The following is a 26628-nucleotide window of genomic DNA, read 5'->3' as shown; positions in this document are numbered from 1 at the left end:
CTTGTGCCGTCTCAAACTTTATTTTGTAAAATAAAGTTTTAAATCAATTCTAGACATGCGCTAATAAAAATAATATTTTGCGAAACGAGTTTGACCCGGCAGTAATTCTAGGCAGGCGCATACTATATACCTGGCGGCAATTCAAGGAAATACGGTACATTTTATTCACTCCACTTGTGAATGAGAAGGCGTGGACATAATTACGGCCTGTACTGTACATCCATCCATCCATTTTTCTACCGCTTATTCCCTTTTTGGGGTCGCGGGGGGCGCCTATCTCAGCTACAATCGGGCATCCATATATGCTTAATTAAGGTTTAATAAAGTCTAGGAGGAACTCAAAGTAAAGCCGCTGCTCCTCCACATCGAGAGGAGCCAGATGAGGTGGTTCGGGCATCTGGTCAGGATGCCACCCGAACGCCTCCATAGGTAGGAGGCCACGGGGAAGACCCAGGACACGTTGGGAAGACTATGTCTCCCGGCTGGCCTGGGAACGCCTCGGGATCCCCCGGGAAGAGCTGGACGAAGTGGCTGGAGATAGGGAAGTCTGGGCTTCCCTGCTTAGGCTGCTGCCCCCGCGACCCGACCTCGGATAAGCGGCAGAAGATGGATGGATGGATGGAAAGTCTAGTAGAAAATAACTGATATAGGTGGGTATCTTCCCAAAACGAATCCAATTGAATAATGAAATAATTTACAACTTGTGGTAGAAAAACAACTTGTATTTTTATTGCTTGAAATTCTACTCTGCCTCTGTCAGTAGTCTCTGCAGCACCCGGCATTGTCCCACCCACACAACCATCTGATTGGTTACACGCAGAGCGGTAACAGCCAATCAGAGGTGCGTTTTCAGAGCGCATGGAGCCGGCCTACTTCACCACAATCTGTAGTCCAGGGGTCATTAACACACCGCGTTGCCCGTAAGGACCAGATGAGTCGCCCGCTGGCCTGTTCTAAAAATAGCTCAAATAGCAGCACTTACCAGTGAGCTGCCTCTATTTTTTTAATTGTATTTATTTACTAGCAAGCTGGTCTCGCTTTGCTCGACATTTTTAATTCTAAGGGAGACAAAAGTCAAATAGAATTTGAAAATAAAGAAAATATTTTAAAGACTTGGTCTTCACTTGTTTAAATAAATTCATTTATTTTTTTTTCTTTAACTTTCAGAAAGACAATTTTAGAGAAAAAAATACAACCTTAAAAATGATTTTAAGATTTTTAAAACACATCCATCCATCCATTTCCTACCGCTTATTCCCTTGTGGGGTCGCGGGGGGCGCTGGCGCCTATCTCAGCTACAATCGGGCGGAAGGCGGCGTACACCCTGGACAAGTCGCCACCTCATCGCAGGGCCAACACAGATAGATAGACAACATTCACACACTAGGGACAATTTAGTGTTGCCAATCAACCTATCCCCAGGTGCATGTCTTTGGAGGTGGGAGGGGCCTATCCCCAGGTGCATGTCTTTGGAGGTGGGAGGGGCCTATCCCCAGGTGCATGTCTTCGGAGGTGGGAGGGGCCTATCCCCAGGTGCATGTCTTTGGAGGTGGGAGGAAGCCGGAGTACCCGGAGGGAACCCACGCATTCACGGGGAGAACATGCAAACTCCACACAGAAAGATCCCGAGCCTGGATTTGAACCCAGGACTGCAGGACCTTCGTATTGTGAGGCAGACGCACTAACCCCTCTGCCACCGTGAAGCCCAACACATATACTTTTTAAATTCCTTCCTCTTCTTTCCTGACAATTTAAATCAACGTTCAAGTAAATAATATTTTTTTATTGTAAAGAACAATAAATACATTTTAACTTAATTTTTCAATTTAGCTTCTGTTTTCTCGACGAAGAATATTTTTGAAGTATTTCTGCAAAACTTTTGATTAAAATTCAAACAATTATTCCGGCAAATCTAAAAAAATCTGTGGAATTGTCAAACTTGGACTATGTGTGCGAAGCGAATGGAGTGGAAACGGCGATGGCGTGAAGGTGAAGACATCTTTATTTGAACACTAAAACTAAAAACAGGAACAAACCAAAGGCGCGCACTGGTGATGCAACGGCGAATGCGTCGAGTTCGTAGAGCGAAACCCTGGCGTAAACTAACCTTAAAGGGGAACATTATCACCAAACCTATGCAAGCGTCAATATATACCTTGATGGTGCAGAAAAAAGACCATGTATTTTTTTAACCGATTTCCGAACTCTAAATGGGTGAATTTTGGCGAATTAAACGCCTTTCTGTTTATCGATCTTTTAGCGATGACGTCAGAATGTGACGTCACCGAGGTAACATATTCATTTTCACATTACAAACACCGGGTCTCAGCTCTGTTATTTTCCGTTTTTTCGACTATTTTTTGGAACCTTGGAGACATCATGCCTCGTCGGTGTGTTGTCGGAGGGTGTAACAACACTAACAGGGAGGGATTCAAGTTGCACCACCGGCAAGAAATCTGCCGCCAGACCCCCATTGAATGTACCAGAGTGTCTTCACATTTGACCGGCGATGCTAAGACAGACATGGCACAGAGATGTATGGATAACCTGCAGATGCATTTGCAACCATAAAGTCAACGAAATCACAAACATTGCTGTTTGTTTTTAAATCTTTACATGGACTGGCACCTCAATATATCATCCCTGCGCGCGCTCTGAGTGTCCGAAAGCCAGCTCCAGCCCGTGGTGCCCAAGACCAGACTTAAGACCAGGGGAGACAGGGCCTTCTCTGCGGTCGGCCCTAAGCTCTGGAACACTCTGCCCCTCCATGTTCAAACTACTTCCACAGTGGAGTGTTTTAAGTCTCGTCTTAAGACCCACTTTTATTCTTTGGCTTTTAACACTAAGTGAGTTGTGTGGTCCTCTGTCCTCTGTGTTTTTTATACACTTTTATTTTTATTTTACTGTTTTAATTGATTTTACCCTTTAAAATAGTTTTTAATCATATTTGTTTTTATATTGTTTTTATTGGTTTTTATTTTTATTCATTTTTTGTTTTATTCAGTCATTGGTGGAGCATAATATTGTTTTTAACATGGCTGTGCAGCACTTTGGAAACGTTATTGTTGTTTAAATGTGCTATATAAATAAAGTGGATTGGATTGGATTGGACAAAGGTGAGTTTTGCTGGATGTTGTTGACTTATGTGCTAATCAGACATATTTGGTCGCAGCATGACTGCCAGCTAATCGATGCTAACATGCCACGCTAATCGATGCTACCGTGCTATTTACGCTAGCTGTATGTACATTTGAAACTATATACATTTAATGCGAAACAAACACTTACTAATCGACGGATTTAAGTTGCTCCAGTGTCACAAGATGCGAAAGTCCTGATCGTTTGGTCCGCACATTTGACCGGTGATGCTTAGACAGACATGGCACAGAGATGTATGGATAACCTGCAGATGCATTTGCAACCATTAAGTCAACGAAATCACAAAGGTGAGTTTTGTTGGATGTTGTTGACTTCTGTGCTAATCAGACATATTTAGTCACGGCATGACTGCCAGTTAATCGATGCTAACATGCAATGCTAATCGATGCTAACATGCTATTTACGCTATGTATATTTGAAACTAGACACCCACATTTAATGCGAAACAAACACTTACCAACCGAACGGATTTAAGTTGCTCCAGTGTCACAAGATGCGAAAGTCCTGATCGTTTGGTCCGCACATTTTACCGGCGATGCTAATAAGGCAGCCATGCTATGGGCCACTTCATTAGGCACACCCACGCTATGGCCGAATAGCGTTAATAGCTTCAATTTCTTCTTCGATTTCGTTTTCGCTATCTGCCTCCATACTCCGACCATCTGTTTCAATACATGCGTAATCTGTTGAATCGCTTGCGCCGCTGAAATCCGAGTTTGAATCCGAGCTAATGTCGCTATATCTTGCTGTGGTAACCGGGATGTTGTTTGTATTGGCAGCACTGTATGACGTCACAGGGAAATGGATAATGGTTTCGAAGATAGCGAAAATAAGGCACTTTAAAACTTTATTTAGCGATATTTCGGGACCGGTAAAATTTTGAAAAAAACTTCAAAAAATACAACAAGCCACTGGGAACTGATTTTTATTGTTTTTAACCCTTTTGATATTGTGATAATGTCAGTTGTCAGAATTTCAGCATGAATAAATTACACATATTCTGGAAATCAATGCTGAAATTAATAACGAAATTCTGACAACCGACGTTTCGTTCCATGATAGCTTTTAATCCGGAAAATGTATGTGTGTGAGAGAGAATCGACAGCTGATATAATGGACTTATACTATAATAAAAGTAAGTCATTGATTTCTAGAATATGTGTTATTATTGCTGAAATTCTGACATTTCAGTATTAAGGATAGTTTACGCCATTTACGCAAGCGTTCTTCTCCTCCTCTTTGGCCTTGCCGTTTAACCATCAAACAAACGCCATGGGAACATCGCCCCCTAGAGTTACAAATTCCGATGGGTAAAAGCATGGGTGTCAAACTCTGGCCCGTGGGCCAAAATTGGCCCGCCGTGTAATTTCACTTGGCCCTTGAGGCAATATCAAATTAACATTAGCGCTGGCCCGCCGCTGTAACACCGCTAACACTCTTACTTGCCAACCCTCTCGATTTTCCTGGGAGACTCCCGAAGTTCAGTACCATTCCCGAATTTCATCCCGGACAACAATATTTGGGGTGGGCTTTAAAGGCACTGCCTTTGGTGTTCTCTACAACCTGTCTCCACGTCTGCTTTTCCTCTATACAAACATAATATATGCAGCTTATACACACACACACACACACACACACACACACACACACACACACACACACACACACACACACACACAAGTGAATGCAAGGCATACTTGGTCAACAGCCATACAGGTCACACTGAGGGTGGCTGTCATGCCAAATGTCTTCCCCCCGGAAGACATTTGGCGTGAGAGCCCCTTTAATGCCTGAAGGACTCCAACAAGGGCGCGATAATACCAAGTTATATGACTCTTAAGGGTTACAGCTGCAAAATTAACGAAGCAAAAATAGCCTGAAAGGTTAGCATGCTGGAATGCTAATATTTTTTCCTTACCGTTATTTTTTTACCAATGACAATCAGCCAATTATAATGCTTTTAAAACAGGCGGCTGTGTGGGCAGCTTTAAGCAAGTTATATGACTCTTAAGTGTTACAGCTGCAAAATTAACAAAGCAAAAATAGCTTATTAGTGATTCCTAGAGCCCAAAAAAGGTCTGCGGGCTATAGAGCGCTTTCCGTTCGGGCTCCAGTACTCTGGAATGCCCTCCCGGTAACAGTTCGAGATGCTACCTCAGTAGAAGCATTTAAGTCTCACCTTAAAACTCATCTGTATACTCTAGTCTTTGAATAGACCTCCTTTTTAGACCAGTTGATCTGCCGCTTCTTTTCTTTCTCCTATGTCCCCCCCTCCCTTGTGGAGGGGGTCCGGTCCGATGACCATGGATGAAGTACTGACTGTCCAGAGTCGAGACCCAGGATGGACCGTTCGTCGGGACCCAGGATGGACCGCTCGCCTGTGTATCGGTTGGGGACATCTCTACGCTGCTGATCCGCCTCCGCTTGAGATGGTTTCCTGTGGACGGGACTCTCGCTGCTGTCTTGGATCCGCTTTGAACTGAACTCTCGCGGCTGTGTTGGAGCCACTATGGATTGAACTTTCACAGTATCATGTTAGACCCGCTCGACATCCATTGCTTTCGGTCCCCTAGAGGGTGGGGGGGTTGCCCACATCTGAGGTCCTCTCCAAGGTTTCTCATAGTCAGCATTGTCACTGGCGTCCCACTGGATGTGAATTCTCCCTGCCCACTGGGTGTGAGTTTTCCTTGCCCTTTTGTGGGTTCTTCCGAGGATGTTGTAGTCGTAATGATTTGTGCAGTCCTTTGAGACATTTGTGATTTGGGGCTATATAAATAAACATTGATTGATTGATTGATTGATTGAAAGGTTAGCATGCTGGAATGCTAATATTTTTTCCTTACCGTTATTTTTTTTTACCAATCAGCCAATTAAAATGCTTTTAAAACAGGCAGCTGTGTGGGCTGCTTTAAGGTCCTTCCACCCTCATTGGGGTCCTTCAGGCATTAGAGGGTCTGTCACGCCAAATGTCTTCGGGGGGGAAAGGTTTTTGTAGGGGGGAAGAAATTTGGCGTGACAGGGGCTTCACGGTGGCCCTAGTGTGTGAATGTGAGTGTGAAAGTTGTCTGTCTATCTTTGTTGAGGTGGCGACTTGTCCAGGGTGTACCCCGCCTTCCGCCCGATTGTAGCTGAGATAGGCGCCAGCGCCCCCCGCGACCCCAAAAGCGAATAAGCGGTAGGAAATGGATGAATGGCCGAATAAATAACTTTAACACTGTTCTAAATATGCGCCACACTGTGAACCCACATCAAACAAGAATGACACATTTCGGGAGAACATCCGCACCGTAACATAAACACAACAGAACAAATACCCAGCACGCCTTGCAGCACTAACTCTTCCGGGACGCTACAATATACACCCCCCCCGCTATCACCAAACCCCGTCCACCTCAACCCCACCGTCGAAAGGAGGCATTCCATTTTTATTTGATATGCCATTGATATTTTTTAATTATTATTATTATTTGAAACTGGATTTTGCACGTCACTATAAAGTTATATAAGCCTTGCTTGTTCAATATTCAATGCAAAACTTGTTTGGGTCCCTATTAAAAGGTTAATTTGTTCAACCTTGGCCCGCGGCTTTGTTCAGTTTTAAATTTAGGCCCACTCTGTATTTGAGTTTGACACCCCTGGGTAACAGATTTCGGGACAAAACCGCCTTTAGAAAGTCACGTGACCGATTCGTGAACTGTGTCGCACTGGCACCTGTGCGCCAACCTGTGTTTATAAGGAAGTGCATCTGTCAATGCCAACAGAATCGTCGCACTTCTGTCGTTGTTTGTCATCGTTGTGGTGAAGAAGGAGCTGAGCCGGAAGGCAAAGCTCTCAATTTAATCGGTCGATCTACGTTCCCATCCTCACCTATGGTCATGAGCTTTGGGTCATGACCGAAAGGATAAGATCACGGGTACAAGCGGCCCAAATGAGTTTCCAGGTCTCTCCCTTAGAGATAGGGTGAGAAGCTCTGCCATCCGGGAGGAACTCAAAGTAAAGCCGCTGCTCCTCCACATGGAGAGGAGCCAGATGAGGTGGTTCGGGGATCTGGTCAGGATGCCACCCGAACGCCGTGTTTAGGGCACGTCCAGCTGGTAGGAGGCCACAGGGAAGACCCAGGACACGTTGGGAAGACTATGTCTCCCGGCTGGCCTGGGAACGCCTCGGGATCCCCCGGGAAGAGCTAGACGAAGTGGCTGGGGAGAGGGAAGTCTGGGTTTCCTTGCTTAGGCTGCTGCCCCCGCGACCCGACCTCGGATAAGCGGAAGATGATGGATAGATGGATGTCGTCGGGGATCATTTCCGCCGTGTGGGAATAGTTTGATCGTATATCGGAAAAAAAGGTATTTGTGTTCATTTCCTTGTTGTTTCACCCAAAGTCTCCAGCATTGTCCCGCCCACACAAACATCCTTTTAGTTACATTAAAAAACATTATAAACTAATCACTTCGATAGCTCAGTTGGTAAAGTGAAGGACTATAGGCATTCATGATGAGTTCCGTAGGGTAGTTGTTCGAATCCAGCTCCGAACCAGTATCTTTTTACCATGAATTGATTAATGTGGGGGCTTCACGGTGGCAGAGGGGTTAGTGCGTCTGCCTCACAATACGAAGTTCCTGCAGTCCTGGGTTCAAATCCAGGCTCGGGATCTTTCTGTGTGGAGTTTGCATGTTCTCCCCGTGAATGCGTGGGTTCCCTCCGGGTACTCCGGCTTCCTCCCACTTCCAAAGACATGCACCTGGGGATAGGTTGATTGGCAACACTAAATGGGCCCTAGTGTGTGAATCAATCAATCAATCAATCAATGTTTACTTATATAGCCCTAAATCACTAGTGTCTCAAAGGGCTGCACAAACCACTACGACATCCTCGGTAGGCCCACATAAGGGCAAGGAAAACTCACACCCAGTGGGACGTCGGTGACAATGATGACTATGAGAACCTTGGAGAGGAGGAAAGCAATGGATGTCGAGCGGGTCTAACATGATACTGTGAAAGTTCAATCCATAATGGATCCAACACAGTCGCGAGAGTCCAGTCCAAAGCGGATCCAACACAGCAGCGAGAGTCCCGTTCACAGCGGAGCCAGCAGGAAACCATCCCAAGCGGAGGCGGATCAGCAGCGCAGATATGTCCCCAGCCGATACACAGCCAAGCAGTACATGGCCACCGGATCGGACCGGACCCCCTCTACAAAGGAGAGTGGGACATAGAAGAAAAAGAAAATAAACGGCAGATCAACTGGTCTAAAAAGGGAGTCTATTTAAAGGCTAGAGTATACAAATGAGTTTTAAGGTGAGACTTAAATGCTTCTACTGAGGTAGCATCTCGAACTGTTACCGGGAGGGCATTCCAGAGTACTGGAGCCCGAACGGAAAACGCTCTATAGCCCGCAGACTTTTTTTGGGCTCTGGGAATCACTAATAAGCCGGAGTCCTTTGAAGGCAGATTTCTTGCCGGGTCATATGGTACAATACAATCGGCAAGATAGGATGGAGCTAGACCGTGTAGTATATTTTATACGTAAGTAGTAAAACCTTAAAGTCACATCTTAAGTGCACAGGACGCCAGTGCTGGTGAGCCAGTACAGGCGTAATGTGATCAAACTTTCTTGTTCTTGTCAAAAGTCTAGCAGCCGCATTTTGTACCAACTGTAATCTTTGTAATGTTGTCGGTCTATCTGTGTTGGCCCTGCGATGAGGTGGCGACTTGTCCAGGGTGTACCCCGCCTTCCGCCCGATTGTACCTGAGATAGGCGCCAGCGCCCCCCGCCACCCCGAAAGGGAATAAGCGGTAGAAGATGGATGGATGGATGATTAACGTGGACCCCGATTTAAACAAGTTGAAAAACTTATTGGGGTGTTAGCATTTAGTGGTCAATTGTACGGAATATGTACTGTACTGTGCAATCTAATAGTAAAAGTTTCAATCAATCAATCATGTTCACATTATTTATTGACTGTATCCAAAAAAGATAAAAATATATTTGTATTTAAATGAGATACAATGACTTGGTTTATATTATTGTATATACTAGGTCAGTGGTTCTCAAATGGGGGTACTGGAAGGTATGCCAAAGGGTTGGTGAGATTATTTTTTTAAATATTCTAAAAATAGCAACAATTCAAAAATAATTTATAAATATATTTATTGAATAATAAATATGAATGTAAGAAATGCAACAATACAATATTCAGTGTTGACAGCTGGATTTTTTGTGGACATGTTCCATAAATATTGATGATAAAGATTTATTTTTTTGTGAAGAAATGTTCAGAATTAAGTTCATGGATCTCTATTATATGTGTTGGCCCTGCGATGAGGTGGCGACTTGTCCAGGGTGTAGCCCGCCTTCCGCCCGATTGTAGCTGAGATAGGCGCCAGCGCCCCCCGCGACCCCGAAAGGGAATAAGCGGTAGAAAATGGATGGATGGAAGGATGGATCTCTATTAAAATCCCCAAAGAAGACTCTTTAAGTTGATGATTACTTCTATGTGTAGAAATCTTTATTTATAATTGAATCACTTGTTTATTTATCAACAAGTTTTTAGTTATTTTTATATCTTTTTTCCCTGAATAATTGAAGAAAGACCACTAAAAATAAGCAATATTTTTGCACTGTTATACAATTTAATAAATCAGAAACTGATTTTACTTCTTTATCTCTTTTTTTCAACCAAAAATGCTTTGCTCTGATTAGGGGGTACTTGAATTTAAAAAATGTTCACAGGGGGTACATCACTGAAAAAAAGGTTGAGAACCACTGTACTAGGTCATAAAAATCAGTGTCAGTTGAGTTGGTACATAGGTTGCCTGTAGGGATTTTTAATGTCCAGCAGATGTCAGTATTTAGTGACACAGTATCGATACAGTTTTGCAATGTGTCCAAACGATACATGAAGCCTCATCAACCCACACTGGCGGTACAAAAACCGGGCTATGAAAACAAAAGACTAGCACAAAGGCAATTAACTATGAACTATAAACAAAAACTTACATGACATGGATCTCTGCAAGGTGGTAGACATGAGAAGGAAGTGATGCTGCCAGGCTGACTACCTGGGAACTGTGGCTTAAATAATGAACATGATAACTGCAAACAGGTGTGAGACAAGAAGACAGGGGCGTGACATGAAGACAAGGTGAAAACTAATGAGTTGGCATGGTAACGAAAACGAACCAGGAAGTGCAAAACAGGAACTGAGTGTCCAAAAAACAAAACCGAACATGACCAAAACAAAACATGATCCATAGGCGTGACAAGAATCAAATTTAAATCTTATTTTAAAGTATTTTTAATTTTTTTTTTAATGTTTTGTTCTGGGAAATCGAGAAGAAATAATGATTTGTGTTTGTTAGAAATATAGCTTGGTCCAATTTGTTATATATTCTAACAAAGTGCAGATTGGATTTTAACCTATTTAAAACATGTCATCAAAACTCTAAAATTAATTTTAATCAGGAAAAATTACTAATGATGTTCCATAAATTATTTAAATTTTTTTTTCAAAAAGATTCAAATTAGTTAGTTTTTGCCCTCTTTTTTTCAGGTGAATTTCGAATTTTAAAGAGTGGAAATTGACGATAAACTAGGTTTCAAAATTTAATTTGATGAAAAAAACACTTAATTGAACGGTTTAAAAGAGGAGAAAACACGGAAAAAATGAAAATTAAATTTTGAAACATCTTCTATTTCGTTTCTTTAAAATTCAAAATTTTACCCCAAAAAATGAAGAGAAAAACTAGCTAATTTGAATCTTTTTGCAAAAAATAAAAAATAAAATGTATGGAACATAAATTACTGATTAATGCCAAGGGCTACAAATTGGACCAAGCTATATTTCTAACAAAGACAAATCATTATTTCTTCTAGATTTTCCAGAACAAAAATTTTAAAAGAAATTCAAAAGACTTTGAAATAAGATTTAAATTTGATTCTACAGATTTTCTATATTTGCCCGAATAATTTTGGGGAATTTTAAACATAAATTTGAAGAAATATTTCACAAATATTCTTTGTCGAAAAAAAAGAAGCTGAAATAAATAATTAAATAAAAATGTATTTATTATTCTTTACAATAATTAAAAAAAAAAATGTACTTGAACATTGATTTAAATTGTCAGGAAAAAAGAGGAAGGAATTTAAAAGGTAAAAAGGTATATGTGTTTAAAAATCCTAAAATCATTTTTAAGGTTGTATTTTTTTCTCTAAAATTGTCTTTCTGAAAGTTATAAGAAGCAAAGTAAAAAATAAATGAATTTATTTAAACGAGTGAAATATTTTCTTGGATTTTAAAAAATTATATTTGAGTTTTGTCTCTCTTAGAATTAAAAATGTCGAGCAAAGCCAGAACAGCTTGCTAGTAAATAAATACAATTTAAAAAAATAGAGGCAGCTCACTGGTAAGTGCTGCTATTTGAGCTATTTTTAGAACAGGCCAGCGGGCGACTCATCTGGTCCTTACGGGCGACTTGGTGCCCGCGGGCACTGCGTTGGTGACCCCAGATCCAGACCAACACCTGAACAATAACAACATCTGACAGCTCAGTTACACCTCATATTATTACTTATTCTGTGTTTTATGTTGCACCCTTGCCCATCCATCCATCCATCCATCCATCCATCCATCCATCCATCCATCCATCTTCTTCTTCTAAGTGCACCATTGCACCAAGTAAAATTCTTAGTTTTTGAACCCTTTCTCAAAAATTGGCAATAGAAACTACCGTATTTCCTTGAATTGCCGCCGGGTATATAGTATGTGCCTGCCTTGAATTTCCACAGGGTCAAACTCGTCACGTCACGAGTGACACTTCACCTGTCATCATTTTCAAAATGGAGGAGGCTGATTTCAATCATTTGAAATCGCATAAAGGGAAGAAGATTAAGAGCTGTTCAGTAGGATTTCAGATCTAAGCTATTGAATATGCTAAACAGAACAGTAAGCAGCTATGTTTTATTAATATACCGTAGCTGCGTGTGTCAAATATGAGTCATTAAATAACTCCCGCCTCATGGTGGTAGAGGGCGCTAGTGATCCTTCTTGCGACTACTCGGCTGTGGAAGAAGTGACAACGAGTGACATGATATGTGCTTGGACGGATATGAGGCGGGGCTTGGGGTGCACGACGGACCTTTTAGGATCCAACCCTCCTATGCTGGCTATGTAATCAACCGGGCTAAAATAAAGCATATTCCAGTCCTAAATACCCAGTCTACTATTCATACAATAACACTTCATGGTGGCAGCGGTGGGATAAAGAGATCACCCACGGAGCAAAACGGGAGGGGGAGTTGTCCAAGGATAATTCTGTCGTCGCCTGCACTCGACGAGCTGATCTAACTGAAAGCAGTTTTCTAAACTGGACTTTCAATCGAAGCAGGAGGTAATAAAAGAAGATCTCCATCGAGACAGAGAGACTTTTCAAACTGAAGAAAGATAAGGAAGACTTCTATAAACAAGTTATCGATGCTTTTGATCAGGAGGAGCTGCGCATGGACTTCATTTATAAGTAAAGGTAAGACCATAATAACGTTTTTTATTTATTTATTAAATGTGCTTTTCATGATGGTATCCTTACATCACACTCAAATTTTTACTGCATGCCTTTGGTAAGTGCCGGAGTGAAGTTTTAATATAATTAACACATGCTTACTTTTACCGCATGCCTTTGGTAATTGCCGGAGGGAGGTTTAATATAATTAGCACATGCTTACTTTTACCGCATGCCTTTGGTAAGTGCTGGAGTGAGGTTTTAAAATAATTAGCACATGCTTACTTTTACCGCATGCCTTTAGTAAGTGCCGGAGTGAGGTTTTAAAATAATTAGCACATGCTTACTTTTACTGCATGCCTTTGGTAAGTGCCGGAGTGAGGTTTTAAAATAATTAGAACATGCTTACTTTTACCGCATGCCTTTAGTAAGTGCCGGAGTGAGGTTTTAAAATAATTAGCACATGCTTACTTTTACTGCATGCCTTTGGTAAGCGCAGGAGTGAGAAGAGGTGTTAAATTAATTAGCTTATGCTTACTTTTACCGCATGCCTTTGGTGAGTGCCGGAGTGAGGTTTTAAAATAATTAGCACATGCTTACTTTTACTGCATGCCTTTGGTAAGTGCCGGAGGGAGGTTTTAAAATAATTAGCACATGCTTACTTTTACCGCATGCCTTTGGTAAGCGCAGGAGTGAGAAGAGGTTTTAAATTAATTAGCGCCCCGGCGGCAATTCAAGGAAATACGGTCTTCCGATTCTGATTCCGGTTCTTGATTGAACGGCAAAGAGCGCTACATGACGACACAAACCACCGAGCGCCGCTCGTCCATCCATTTGAGTCGACCCCGGGCCTCCTTTGTGCAAGCGTCGTTGTAGCCCACCGCCTCCACCGACCTCCTCCTCTGGGCGCGGTGCAGCAAGATGCGGTAGGCACCGGTCACGGGGCTCCTCAGGTCCACGCCGTGGTCCAGCAGGTGGATCTCGCCAATGCCCAGATCCTTCAGCGCCGCCTTAATGCTTAAATCGTCCGCACCGAGGAGGCAAGCGGGCGCCGCCAGGTGGGAAGGAGTGGGGCGACAGGTCGGGTAAGCTTGCGGGTATTCCACGCCTCTCATCCAATCGCTGGCTACGATCTTGGCGGGGGTCAGGCGGTCGGCGGGCACGGGTCTCAGCAGCCCCCTGATGACCTCTTTGCAGGGGTCGGGGACGTACGGCGGGATGCTGTAGGAGCCAAGCAGGATGCAACGCCTCAGCCGGCCCGTGTTGGCAGCTCTGAACGGCATGGCGGCGCTGGCCATGAAGTACAGCAAGACGCCCAGCGCCCACATGTCCACATACCTGCCCAGGTAGCCCGACTCCTTGAAAAGTTCGGGTGCGGCGTACGGCGGGGAGCCGCAGAAAGTGTGCAGGACGTCGTCGGGGCGGCAGGAGGTGCTGAAGCCGAAGTCGCCCACTTTGATGCAGCAGGTGCTGGTGAAGAAGACGTTCTCGGCCTTCAAGTCCCTGTGGACCAAGTCGCTATCGTGCTGGAGAAGAAGACACTCGGGTAAGTGGTTCATTTTTGACACATGCCAGGAATTGATTTACGTGGACCCCGACTTAAAGGCCTACTGAAATGAGATTTTCTTTATTTAAACAGGGATAGCAGGTCCATTCTATGTGTCATACTTGATCATTTCGCCATATTTTTGCTGAAAGGATTTAGTAGAGAACGTTGGCGATAAAATTCGCAACTTTTGGTCGCTAATAAAAAAGCCTTGCCTGTACCGGAAGTAGCAGACGATGTGCGCGTGACGTCACGGGTTGTGGAGCTCCTCACATCCCCACATTGTTTACAATCATAGCCACCAGCAGCTAGAGCGATTCGGATCGAGAAAGCGACGATTTCCCCATTAATTTGAGCGAGGATGAAAGATTCGTGGATGAGGAAAGCGAGAGTGAAGGACTAGAAGAAAAAAAATAACAATTTTTAAAAAAGAGGGCAGTGGGAGCGATTCAGATAGGGAAGCTGCTGTGGGGTTGGCAAGACCACTCGGCCAGGCCCAACTGCAACAAGGGATAGACAGTTCGAGATGCTACCTCAGTAGAAGCATTTAAGTCTCACCTTAAAACTCATCTGTATACTCTAGCCTTTAAATAGACCTCCTTTTTAGACCAGTTGATCTGCCGCTTCTTTTCTTTCTCCTATGTCCCCCCCTCCCTTGTGGAGGGGGTCCGGTCCGATAACCATGGATGAAGTACTGGCTGTCCAGAGTCGAGACCCAGGATGGACCGCTCGTCGGGACCCAGGATGGACCGCTCGCCTGTATCGGTTGGGGACATCTCTACGCTGCTGATCCGCTTGAGATGGTTTCCTTTGGACGGGACTCTCGCTGCTGTCTTGGAGCCACTATGGATTGAACTTTCACAGACGCACTTTGTCCCGCTCCACATCCATTGCTTTCGGTCCCCTAGAGAGGGGGGGGGGGGGGGGGGTTGCCCACATCTGAGGTCCTCTCCAAGGTTTCTCATAGTCAGCATTGTCACTGGCGTCCCACTGGATGTGAATTCTCCCTGCCCACTGGGTGTGAGTTTTCCTTGCCCTTTTGTGGGTTCTTCCGAGGATGTTGTAGTCGTAATGATTTGTGCAGTCCTTTGAGACATTTGTGATTTAGGGCTATATAAATAAACATTGATTGATTGATTGATTGATTGAACTGTGGAGGGGGCGTGGCCTGCCGGCCTGCAGCGACAGGTGCGTAGATGGCCCACCTGGGCCTTGTTTTCTAATCACCTGTCGCTCTGTTATAAGCAGCAGCCAGGAGGAGAGACTGGGTTGGGGCTGGAAATACTATTGCTGGAAACTTATTGAAAAATAAAACCCTGAAACAGGCTCTCATGTCGGTGCTTGGGGGTCTGAAGAACCCCCAGGAGGGCGAGCACCACACTAACCAATAATAAATAAATAACTTCCTACCATTACGCAACTTCTTGAACAGGTGCGGTAGAAAACGGATGGATGGATTAAAAATGCATGTTTTATATTTTGAACATTATTTTTAACAGTGTGGTTACAAGTGGAATTATTCATTACTTATCGTGTTAAGCAACGTCAGCTCAGATTTATCCGAGAGCCAGATGCAGTCATCAAAAGAGCCACATCTGGCTCTAGAGCCATAGGTTCCCTACCCCTGGTCTAGTCCATAGTGGAGCCATAGGTTCCCTACCCCTGGTCTAACCACCAGGCCACATGTCATAACGGAGACAACATACATAAAGTACATCATATTCACGCGTAGGATTCTTAAAGTTGGGTTCTAGATGGGTGGGAGCACCATGTTTACTCACCATGTGCTTCACTGCTGACAACACCTGAGCAAACACCAGCTTGCTCTGCAAGTTGGAAAGGCGCCCCCTGGTGCTGATAAGGGAGAACAGTTCCCCTCCGCCGGCGTACTCCATCACCAAGTAGAGCCTCTTGAGGGTCTCCACCACCTCGTAGAGACGCACGATGTTGGGGTGAGCCAGCTTCTCCATGCAGGCGATCTCCGAGGCGAAGAGCGACTGCGACCGCTTGTCCAGACGCACTTTGTCCAGGACTTTGACCGCCACTCTCTCTGAAAGCAGAGCAAATCGTGCGTTTCCAAGACTTGGATCGGTGGGAGTTGTCCTTTTCACCTTTGGTCAGGTCATGTATCCCCAGTCGTACATGGGAGAAGTTCCCAGAGCCGATCTCTCCTCTGAGCTCGTACAGTCCCACGCGGCGTCCAAAGGTGAGGTCGTCCATCACCCGCTCGGAGTGGCTCAGGTCGTAGAAGGCCTTCCCGAAGGCCGTGTGCTGCATGGCATCCTGATCCTCGCCGCTACTCTCCGACTTTTTGACATTTTTTCGGGATACCCGTTTCAGGATCTTCTCTGGACACGGTTGAGCCCCTGAGAGGAAAATCATAGTTTTTGGAAAGTCTCACTTTGTGCTGTGACAACTAGAAACACACCAGCACAGGCTTCCTGTGCACTTAAGATGTGACTTTAAGGTTTTACTACTTACGTATAAAATACTACACGGTCTAGCTCCATCCTATCTTGCCGATTGTATTGTACCATATGTCCCGGCAAGAAATCTGCGTTCAAAAGACTCCGGCTTATTAGTGATTCCTAGAGCCCCAAAAAAGTCTGCGGGCTATAGAGCGTTTTCCGTTCGGGCTCCAGTACTCTGGAATGCCCTCCCGGTAACAGTTCGAGATGCTACCTCAGTAGAAGCATTTAAGTCTCACCTTAAAACTCATCTGTATACTCTAGCCTTTAAATAGACCTCCTTTTTAGACCAGTTGATCTGCCGCTTCTTTTCTTTCTCCTATGTCCCCCCCTCCCTTGTGGAGGAGGTCCAGTCCGATGACCATGGATGAAGTACTGGCTGTCCACAGTCAAGACCCAGGATGGACCACTCGTCGGGACCCAGGATGGACCGCTCGCCTGTATCGGTTGGGGAAATCTCTACGCTGGTGATCCGCCTCCGCTTGAGATGGTCTCCTGTGGACGGGACTCTCGCTGCTGTCTTGGATCCGCTTGAACTGAACTCTCGCGGCTGTGTTGGAGCCACTATGGATTGAACTTTCACAGTATCATGTTAGACCCGCTCGACATCCATTGCTTTCGGTCCCCTAGAGGGGGGGTTGCCCACATCTGAGGTCCTCTCCAAGGTTTCTCATAGTCAGCATTGTCACTGGCGTCCCACTGGATGTGAATTCTCCCTGCCCACTGGGTGTGAGTTTTCCTTGCCCTTTTGTGGGTTCTTCCGAGGATGTTGTAGTCGTAATGATTTGTGCAGTCCTTTGAGACATTTGTGATTTGAGGCTATATAAATAAACATTGATTGATTGATTGACTAGCCTCCACCAGGGGGCGGTGTAGCGTACCCAGATGTAAAACATCTTTTGCACAGTCAGCCTTTTCATATAAAGCCATAAAGGAATGAAACGACTTCACAACAAACTTGAAAAGTCCAACAGATGACTCTTCATTCACAATTGAAGTTAAAAAGTGTCTTTGGAGCAATCAAAGCTGCTCACACGGTCAATAAGGTGGCCACTGTGATCGACACATCAACTTAATGTGTATTATATTTATTAATGAGAGCATTTTTGTTGTAAATTGTGAGGTGTGTCTGTTAAAATCATGGTGGTTTTTACAAATGATGACAGTTGTGAACAAGAGCATGTATTAGCTTTGTGTGATGATGTAAATGAGGGGTGGTTGTATTGTATATTAAGTACGTGTCCATGAAAGGGTATTTTATGACAATTGAAGTTAAAAAGTGGCTTTGGAGCAATCAAAGCTGCTCACACGGTCAATAAGGTGGTCACTATGATTGACACATCAACTTAATGTGTATTATATTTATCCATGAGAGCATTTTTGTTGTAAATTGTGAGGTGTGCCTGTTAAAATCATGTTTGTTTTTACAAATGATGTCAGATGTGAACAAGAGCATGTATTGTCTAGTTATGATGTAAAGGAGGGGTGGTTGTATTGTATATTAAGTATGTGTCCATGAAAAGGCATTTTATGACAATTGAAGTTATAAAGTGGCTTTGGAGCAATCAAAGCTGCTCACACGGTCACTAAGGTGGCCACTATATTTGACACATCAACTTTGTGTGTATTTTATTAATCCATGAGAGCATTTTTGTTGTAAAGTGTGAGGTGTGTCTGTTAAAATCATGGTTGTTTTTACAAATGATGACAGATGTGAAGAAGAGCCTGTATTGTCTAGTTATGATGTAAAGGAGGGGTGGTTGTATTGTATATTAAGTATGTTTCCATGAAACGACATTTTATGACTTTTCTTAATTGTATTACATGCTATAGTATGATTTTATTGTCATAATCGTATTGCATGATTTTGGTATCCCTTTCATTTAGGTAGCCAGGGACTGCAGATGAAATGAGCTATTTAGCTATAATCTGGTACAGAACATATCTGTCTTTGAGCTTAATGTTTCTGTGCATTGTCCTTTCAAATAAGGACTAAACAAACGGACATGTGTTATTCTATTTGTCAATACTTCATTATTGTAATTATTTAATCATTGTGTTAGTTATTTTTAGGTACAATTATCATATTTTATTAGCAGCACACAATGGTATGAAACATTACAGCCACTACAGTGTATATGGGTGTTAAGATAGTATTTTTGGCAGTTCGCTATAGGTATTATTTACTCATTTTACTCTTTCATTTAGTGGACTTTTTGAGTCTTCATTGCAACCACACAATTTCTCCTTTGTGGGATGAATAAAATTCCATCCTATATGGACTATTAGTCTGTCCTATATGGAGGTATAGCTCGGTTGGGAGAGTGGCTGTGCCAGCAACTTGAGGGTTCCAGGTTCGATCCCCGCATTAGTTATCCTAGTCACTGCTGTTGTGTCTTTGGGCAAGACACTTTACCCACCTGCTCCCGGTGCCACACCCACACTGGTTTAAATGTAACTTAGATATTGGGTTTCACTATGTAAAAGCGCTCTGAGTCACTAGAGAAAAACCGCTGTATACAAACCCCGTTTCCATATGAGTTGGGAAATTGTGTTAGATGTAAATATAAACAGAATACAATGATTTGCAAATCCTTTTCAACCCATATTCAGTTGAATATGCTACAAAGACAACATATTTGATGTTCAAACTCATAAACATTTTTTTTTTTTTGCAAATAATCATTAACTTGAGAATTTGATGCCAGTAACAGGAGAAAAAGAAGTTGGGAAAGGTGGCAATAAATACTGATAAAGTCGAGGAATGCTCATCAAACACTTATTTGGAACATCCCACAGGTGTGCAGGCTAATTGGGAACAGGTGGGTGCCATGATTGGGTATAAAAACAGCTTCCCAAAAAATGCTCAGTCTTTCACAAGAAAGGATGGGGCGAGGTACACCCCTTTGTCCACAACTGCATGAGCAAATAGTCAAACAGTTTAAGAACAACGTTTCTCAAAGTGCAATTGCAAGAAATTTAGGGATTTCAACATCTACGCTCCATAATATCATCAAAAGGTTCAGAGAATCTGGAGAAATCACTCCACGTAAGCGGCATGGCCGGAAACCAACATTAAATGACCGTGACCATCGATCCCTCAGACGGCACTGTATCAAAAACCGACATCAATGTCTAAAGGATATCACCACATGGGCTCAGGAACACTTTAGAAAACCACTGTCACTAAATACAGTTCGTCGCTACATCTGTAAGTGCAAGTTAAAGCTTTACTATGCAAAGTGAAAGCCATTTATCAACAACATCCAGAAACGCCGCCGGCTTCTCTGGGCCCGAGATCATCTAAGATGGACTGATGCAAAGTGGAAAAGTGTTCTGTGGTCTGACGAGTCCACATTTCAAATTGTTTTTGGAAATATATGAAATCGTGTCATCCGGACCAAGTTCAAAAGCCAGCATCTGTGAATGTATGAGGGTGCATTAGTGCCCAACTTACACATCGGTGAAGGCAACATTAATGCTGATAGGTAAATGCAAGTTTTGGAACAACATATGCTGTCATGTAAGCGCCGTCTTTTTCACGGACGCCCCTGCTTATTTCAGCAAGACAATGCCAAGCCACATTCAGCACGTGTTACAACAGCGTAGCTTCGTAAAACAAAATAGTGCGGGTACTTTCCTGGCCCGCCTGCAGTCCAGACCTGTCTCCCGTGGAAAATCTGTAGCGCATTATGAAGCGTAAAATACGACAGTGGAGACCCCGGACTGTTGAACGACTGAAGCTCTACATAAAACAAGAATGGGAAAGAATTCCACTTTCAAAGCTTCAACAATTGGTTTCCTCAGTTCCCAAACGTTTATTGAGTGTTGTTAAAAGAAAAGGTGATGTAACACAGTGGTGAACATGCCCTTTCCTAACTACTTTGGCACGTGTTGGAGCCATGAAATTCTAAGTTAATTATTTGCAAAAAAAAAATAAAGTTTATGAGCTTAAACATCAAATATGTTGTCTTTGTAGCATATTCAACTGAATATGGGTTGAAAATTATTTGCAAATCATTGTATTCCGTTTATATTTACATCTAACACAATTTCTCAACTCATATGGAAACGGGGTTTGTAAACAATATTAAAGAGCTAGACATTGCAGCCCCCCCCACTACACTCATTTCCCCCCTTTTAACTATTAATCGCCACCACACTAGTTAGTCCCTCCCCTTCCACTTGGACTCACCACACCCTCACCGGTTGTTGTTCATGAAGTGGAAACACACTCAGAACGTGAAAGAGTATGAAATAAATGTGTGTACTTACTCGTTTTTGCTTTCTTCTTCGTCCGATCTGTGTTGGCGCTCGCGGTGCTCTTGTTGTTCAAATACATGACGACGATCACAAATATGCTAAAAAATAAATAGAGTAAATTAGGGGGAAAAACAAGATAAAAGTGGTATGCAGAAAGTTGTGGGAAACATCACGTGGATTGCAAAGCGCCCACAACACGAGCTAGAGGTGGTGATGCCCTACCGCAGCCTGCTTGTGAAGTCCAGGCTGGCTCCTCCCCTGCAGACACACAGCAGACAGGCTTTGCAGAAGCTTCCAGAATGACGGGAAGGTGCTGCTGAGAGCCTGCAAGAGACACTGCTTGTGCATGCTGGGATTATCTTTTGGATGTCCTGCCTCTCATTGGAGGTCATCATAGAGCAGCTTTCACTGTTGTCATAGTAACCCTTACACTCTTTATTAGCTTTAATGATTCACTGTAGCATTAACTTGTAAATATATACTGTATTTTTATTGTTTTTTTACCCAAATTAATTTAAAGAAAATACACAATTTCCACAATTATTATTATTTTCTGGAAGAATGAACTTTTTTCATTACGTTCTGTAAAATGTATTTTATTCCATCCAAGAAATACAAACCCCTGTTTCCATATGAGTTGGGAAATTGTGTTAGATGTAAATATAAACAGAATACAATGATTTGCAAATCCTTTTCAACCCATATTCAGTTGAATATGCTACAAAGACAACATATTCCAGGAAAATAAACCGCACCACAGTCCCCGTTTTGACAAGATGTATGTATTTATTTTTGTATTTGTTTTTTATTTATTATTATTGTATGTATTTATTTTTGTATTTATTATTATTGTATGTATTTATTTTTGTATTTGTATTATTATTTCTGTATTTATTTATTTATTTTATTTATTTTTTATTTTATTATTTATCATTTTATTATTTATGTATCTATTTTATTTATTTATTTCATTTTTCTGAACATTTCTCCTGTCTTTTGAAAAATATATTTTATTATCTGCAATGGACGTCGAGTGGATCTAACATAATAGTGTGAGAGTCCAGTCCTTAGTGGATCTAACATAATAGTGAGAGTCCAGTCCATAGTGGATCTAACATAATAGCGAGAGTCCAGTCCATAGTGGATCTAACATAATAATGTGGGAGTCCGGTCCATAGTGGATATAACATAATATTGTAAGAGTCCAGTCCATAGTGGATCTAACATAATAGTGTGAGAGTCCAGTCCATAGTGGATCTAACATAATAGTGTGAGAGTCCAGTCCATAGTGGATCTAACATAATAGTGTGAGAGTCCAGTCCATAGTGGATCTAACATAATAGTGTGAGAGTCCAGTCCATAGTGGATCTAACATAATAGTGAGAGTCCAGTCCATAGTGGATCTAACATAATAATGTGGGAGTCCGGTCCATAGTGGATCTAACATAATATTGTAAGAGTCCAGTCCATAGTGGATCTAACATAATAGTGTGAGAGTTCAGTCCATAGTGGATCTAACATAATATTGTTAATACGATAATAATACGAATTGGTATTTCAGACTCAGCCCTGTCATGGTTTAACTCTTATCTTACTGATAGGATGCAGTGCGTCTCCTATAACAGTGTGACCTCGGACTATGTTAAGGTAACGTGTGGAGTTCCCCAGGGTTCGGTCCTTGGCCCTGTACTCTTCAGCATCTACATGCTGCCGCTAGGTGACGTCATACGCAAATACGGTATTAGCTTTCACTGTTATGCTGATGACACCCAACTCTACATGCCCCTAAAGCTGACCAACACGCCGGACTGTAGTCAGTTGGAAGCGTGTCTTAATGAAATTAAACAATGGATGTCCGCTAACTTTTTGCAACTTAATGCGAAAAAAACGGAAATGCTGATTATCGGTCCTGCTAGACACCGACCTCTATTTAATAATACAACTTTAACATTTGACAACCAAATAATAAAACAAGGTGACTCTGTAAAAAATCTGGGTATTATCTTCGACCCAACTCTCTCCTTTGAGTCACACATTAAAAGCGTTACTAAAACGGCCTTCTTTCATCTCCGTAATATTGCTAAAATTCGCTCCATTCTGTCCACTAAAGACGCTGATATCATTATCCATGCGTTTGTTACGTCTCGTCTCGATTACTGTAACGTATTATTTTCGGGTCTCCCAATGTCTAGCATTAAAAGATTACAGTTGGTACAAAATGCGGCTGCTAGACTTTTGACAAGAACAAGAAAGTTTGATCACATTACGCCTGTACTGGCTCACCTGCACTGGCTTCCTGTGCACTTAAGATGTGACTTTAAGGTTTTACTACTTACGTATAAAATACTACACGGTCTAGCTCCAGCCTATCTTGCCGATTGTATTGTACCGTATGTCCCGGCAAGAAATCTGCGTTCAAAAGACTCCGGCTTATTAGTGATTCCTAGAGCTCAAAAAAAGTCTGCGGGCTATAGAGCGTTTTCCGTTCGGGCTCCAGTACTCTGGAATGCCCTCCCGGTAACAGTTCGAGATGCTACCTCAGTAGAAGCATTTAAGTCTCATCTTAAAACTCATCTGTATACTCTAGCCTTTAAATAGACCTCCTTTTTAGACCAGTTGATCTGCCGCTTCTTTTCTTTCTCCTATGTCCCCCCCTCCCTTGTGGAGGGGGTCCGGTCCGATGACCATGGATGAAGTACTGACTGTCCAGAGTCGAGACCCAGGATGGACCGCTCGTCGGGACCCAGGATGGACCGCTCGCCTGTATCGGTTGGGGACATCTCTACGCTGCTGATCCGCTTGAGATGGTTTCCTGTGGACGGGACTCTCACTGCTGTCTTGGAGCCACTATGGATTGAACTTTCACAGTATCATGTTAGACCCGCTCGACATCCATTGCTTTCGGTCCCCTAGAGGGGGGGGGGTTGCCCACATCTGAGGTCCTCTCCAAGGTTTCTCATAGTCAGCATTGTCGCTGGCGTCCCACTGAATGTGAATTCTCCCTGCCCACTGGGTGTGAGTTTTCCTTGCCCTTTTGTGGGCTCTTCCGAGGATGTTGTAGTCGTAATGATTTGTGCAGTCCTTTGAGACATTTGTGATTTGGGGCTATATAAATAAACATTGATTGATTGATTGATATTGTAAGAGTCCAGTCCATAGTGGATCTAACATAATAGTGTGAGAGTCCAGTCCATAGTGGATCTAACATAATAGTGAGAGTCCAGTCCATAGTGGATCTAACATAATAGCGAGAGTCCAGTCCATAGTGGATTTAACATAATAGTGTGAGAGTCATGTCCATAGTGGATCTAACATAATAGCGAGAGTCCAGTCCATAGTGGATCTAACATAATAGCGAGAGTCCAGTCCATAGTGGATCTAACATAATAGCGAGAGTCCAGTCCATAGTGGATCTAACATAATAGCGAGAGTCCAGTCCATAGTGGATCTAACATAATAGCGAGAGTCCAGTCCATAGTGGATCTAACATAATAGTGAGAGTCCAGTCCATAGTGGATCTAAAATAATAGTGAGCGAGTCCGGTCCATAGTGGATCTAACATAATAGTGAGAGTCCAGTCCATAGTGGATCTAACATAATAGTAAGAGCCCAGTCCATAGTGGATCTAAAATAATAGTAAGAGCCCAGTCCATAGTGGATCTAACATAATAGTGAAAGTCTAGTCCATAGTGGATCTAACATAATAGTGAGAGTCCAGTTCATAGTGGATCTAAAATTATAGAAAGAGTCCAGTCCATAGTGGATCTAACATAATAGTGTGAGAGTTCAGTCCATAGTGGATCTAGCATAATAGCGAGAGTCCAGTCCATAGTGGGGCCAGCAGGTGACCATCCTGAGCGGAGACGGGTCAGCAGTGTAGAGATGCCCCCCCCCCCCAGTGACTTCCCCACTGCCATTTATAAACTGCAGTGTGTTGCATCATTATTGTGTTGATTTAGTTGTACCTTTTTGTATTTAAATGCATTCAAAATTGTGGAAAATTTGCAGGAGAATATATATATTTCTTAAATAGTCTACTTTAAACATTAAACCCCCCTGCCGATACACACGCAGCACGTGCCGATGTGTCAGCCGGGTAGGACAAAATGGGATTATTATGGGATTATTATAGGATTATTATGGGATTATTATGGGATTGTACAACACCAGCATGCAGTTTATTAACTTATTAAGATCCTCTGTGTTCAGCTGACACACAACAGCCTGTCTTGTATCACGGGGACAGGTGTCTGGGTCACTGGGTCGCTGGGTCAGTGCAGTTGTTGCTTCGTCGCAAATAGTTGTTGTGGTACCACGATTGAGTAAAAGGATGAATAAAGCTGATATTCTGGGTATTATCTTCCACCCAACTCTCTCCTTTGAGGCACACATTAAAAGCGTTACTAAAACAGCCTTCTTTCATCGCCGTAATATCGCTAAAATTCGATCCATTTTGTCCTCTAGCGACACTGAGATCATTATTCATGCGTTCGTTACGTCTCGTCTCCATTACTGTAACGTATTATTTTGGGGTCTCCCCATGTCTAGCATTAAAAGATTACAGTTGGTACAAAATGCGGCTGCTAGACTTTTGACAAGAACAAGAAAGTTTGATCATATTAGGCCTATACTGTGTATACCTTTATATACATATATACCTATATATATACCTATACTGTATTTACCTTTATATACCAGTGACGTGCGGTGAACTAAACACCCCTTTGTCCACAACTGCGTGAGCAAATAGTCAAACAGTTTAAGAACAACGTTTCTCAAAGTGCAATTGCAAGAAATTTAGGGATTTCAACATCTACGCTCCATAATATCATCAAAAGGTTCAGAGAATCTGGAGAAATCACTCCACGTAAGCGGCATGGCCGGAAACCAACATTGAATGACCGTGACCTTCGATCCCTCAGACGTCACTGTCTCAAAACCAGACATCAATCTCTAAAGGATATCACCACATGGGCTGAGGAACACTTCAGAAAAACCACACTAACTAAATACAGTTTGTCACTACTTATTTAAGTGCAAGTTAAAGCTCTACTATGCAAAGCAAAAGCCATTTATCAACAACATCCAGAAACGCCGCCGGCTTCTCTGGGCCTGAGATCATCTAAGATGGACTGATGCAAAGTGGAAAAGTGTTCTGTGGTCTGACGAGTCCACATTTCAAATTGTTTTTGGATATATTCGACATTGTGTCATCCGGACCAAAGGGGGAAACGAACCATCCAGACTATTATCGACGCACATTTCAAAAGCCAGCATCTGTGATGGTATGGGGGTGCATTAGTGCCCAAGGCACGGGTAACTTACACATCTGTGAAGGCACCATTAATGCTATAAGGTACATACAGGTTTTGGAACAACATATGCTGCCATCTTTTTCATGGACGCCCCTGCTTATTTCAGCAAGACAATGCCAAGCCACATGCAGCAAGTGTTACAACAGCGTGGCTTCGTAAAAAAAGAGTGCGGGTACTTTCCTGGCCCACTTGCAGTACAGACCTGTCTCCCATGGAAAATGTGTGGCGCATTATGAAGCGTAAAATACGACAGCGGAGACCCCGGGCTGTTGAACGACTGAAGCTCTACATAAAACAAGAATGGGAAAGAATTTAATTCCACTTTCAAAGCTTCAACAATTAGTTTCCTCAGTTCCCAAACGTTTATTGAGTGTCGTTAAAA

At 42.9% G+C, this 26628-nt stretch overlaps 1 protein-coding gene across 2 annotated transcripts; it reads right to left on the bottom strand.

The window, feature by feature from the left end:
* Positions 1-9951: 9951 nt before the first annotated feature.
* Positions 9952-21807, bottom strand: LOC133568749 (serine/threonine-protein kinase NIM1-like). Of its 2 annotated transcripts, XM_061920861.1 has the most exons (6): positions 21154-21807; positions 20944-21029; positions 16312-16566; positions 15982-16250; positions 13993-14180; positions 9952-13875 (listed from the first exon to the last, which is right to left on the bottom strand). In XM_061920861.1, the coding sequence occupies exons 1-6, from the start codon at positions 21324-21326 to the stop codon at positions 13446-13448; spliced, it is 1401 nt and encodes a 466-aa protein (XP_061776845.1). In that variant the 5' UTR covers positions 21327-21807; the 3' UTR covers positions 9952-13445. The 2 variants fall into 2 exon arrangements, with proteins under 2 accessions (XP_061776845.1, XP_061776844.1); XM_061920860.1 differs by having other exon boundaries at positions 9952-14180.
* Positions 21808-26628: the final 4821 nt, after the last annotated feature.

Source organism: Nerophis ophidion, linkage group LG14, assembly GCF_033978795.1.
Source record: "Nerophis ophidion isolate RoL-2023_Sa linkage group LG14, RoL_Noph_v1.0, whole genome shotgun sequence".
Taxonomy (NCBI): Eukaryota; Metazoa; Chordata; class Actinopteri; order Syngnathiformes; family Syngnathidae; genus Nerophis; species Nerophis ophidion.
This window is presented reverse-complemented; position numbering and strand designations above follow the sequence as displayed.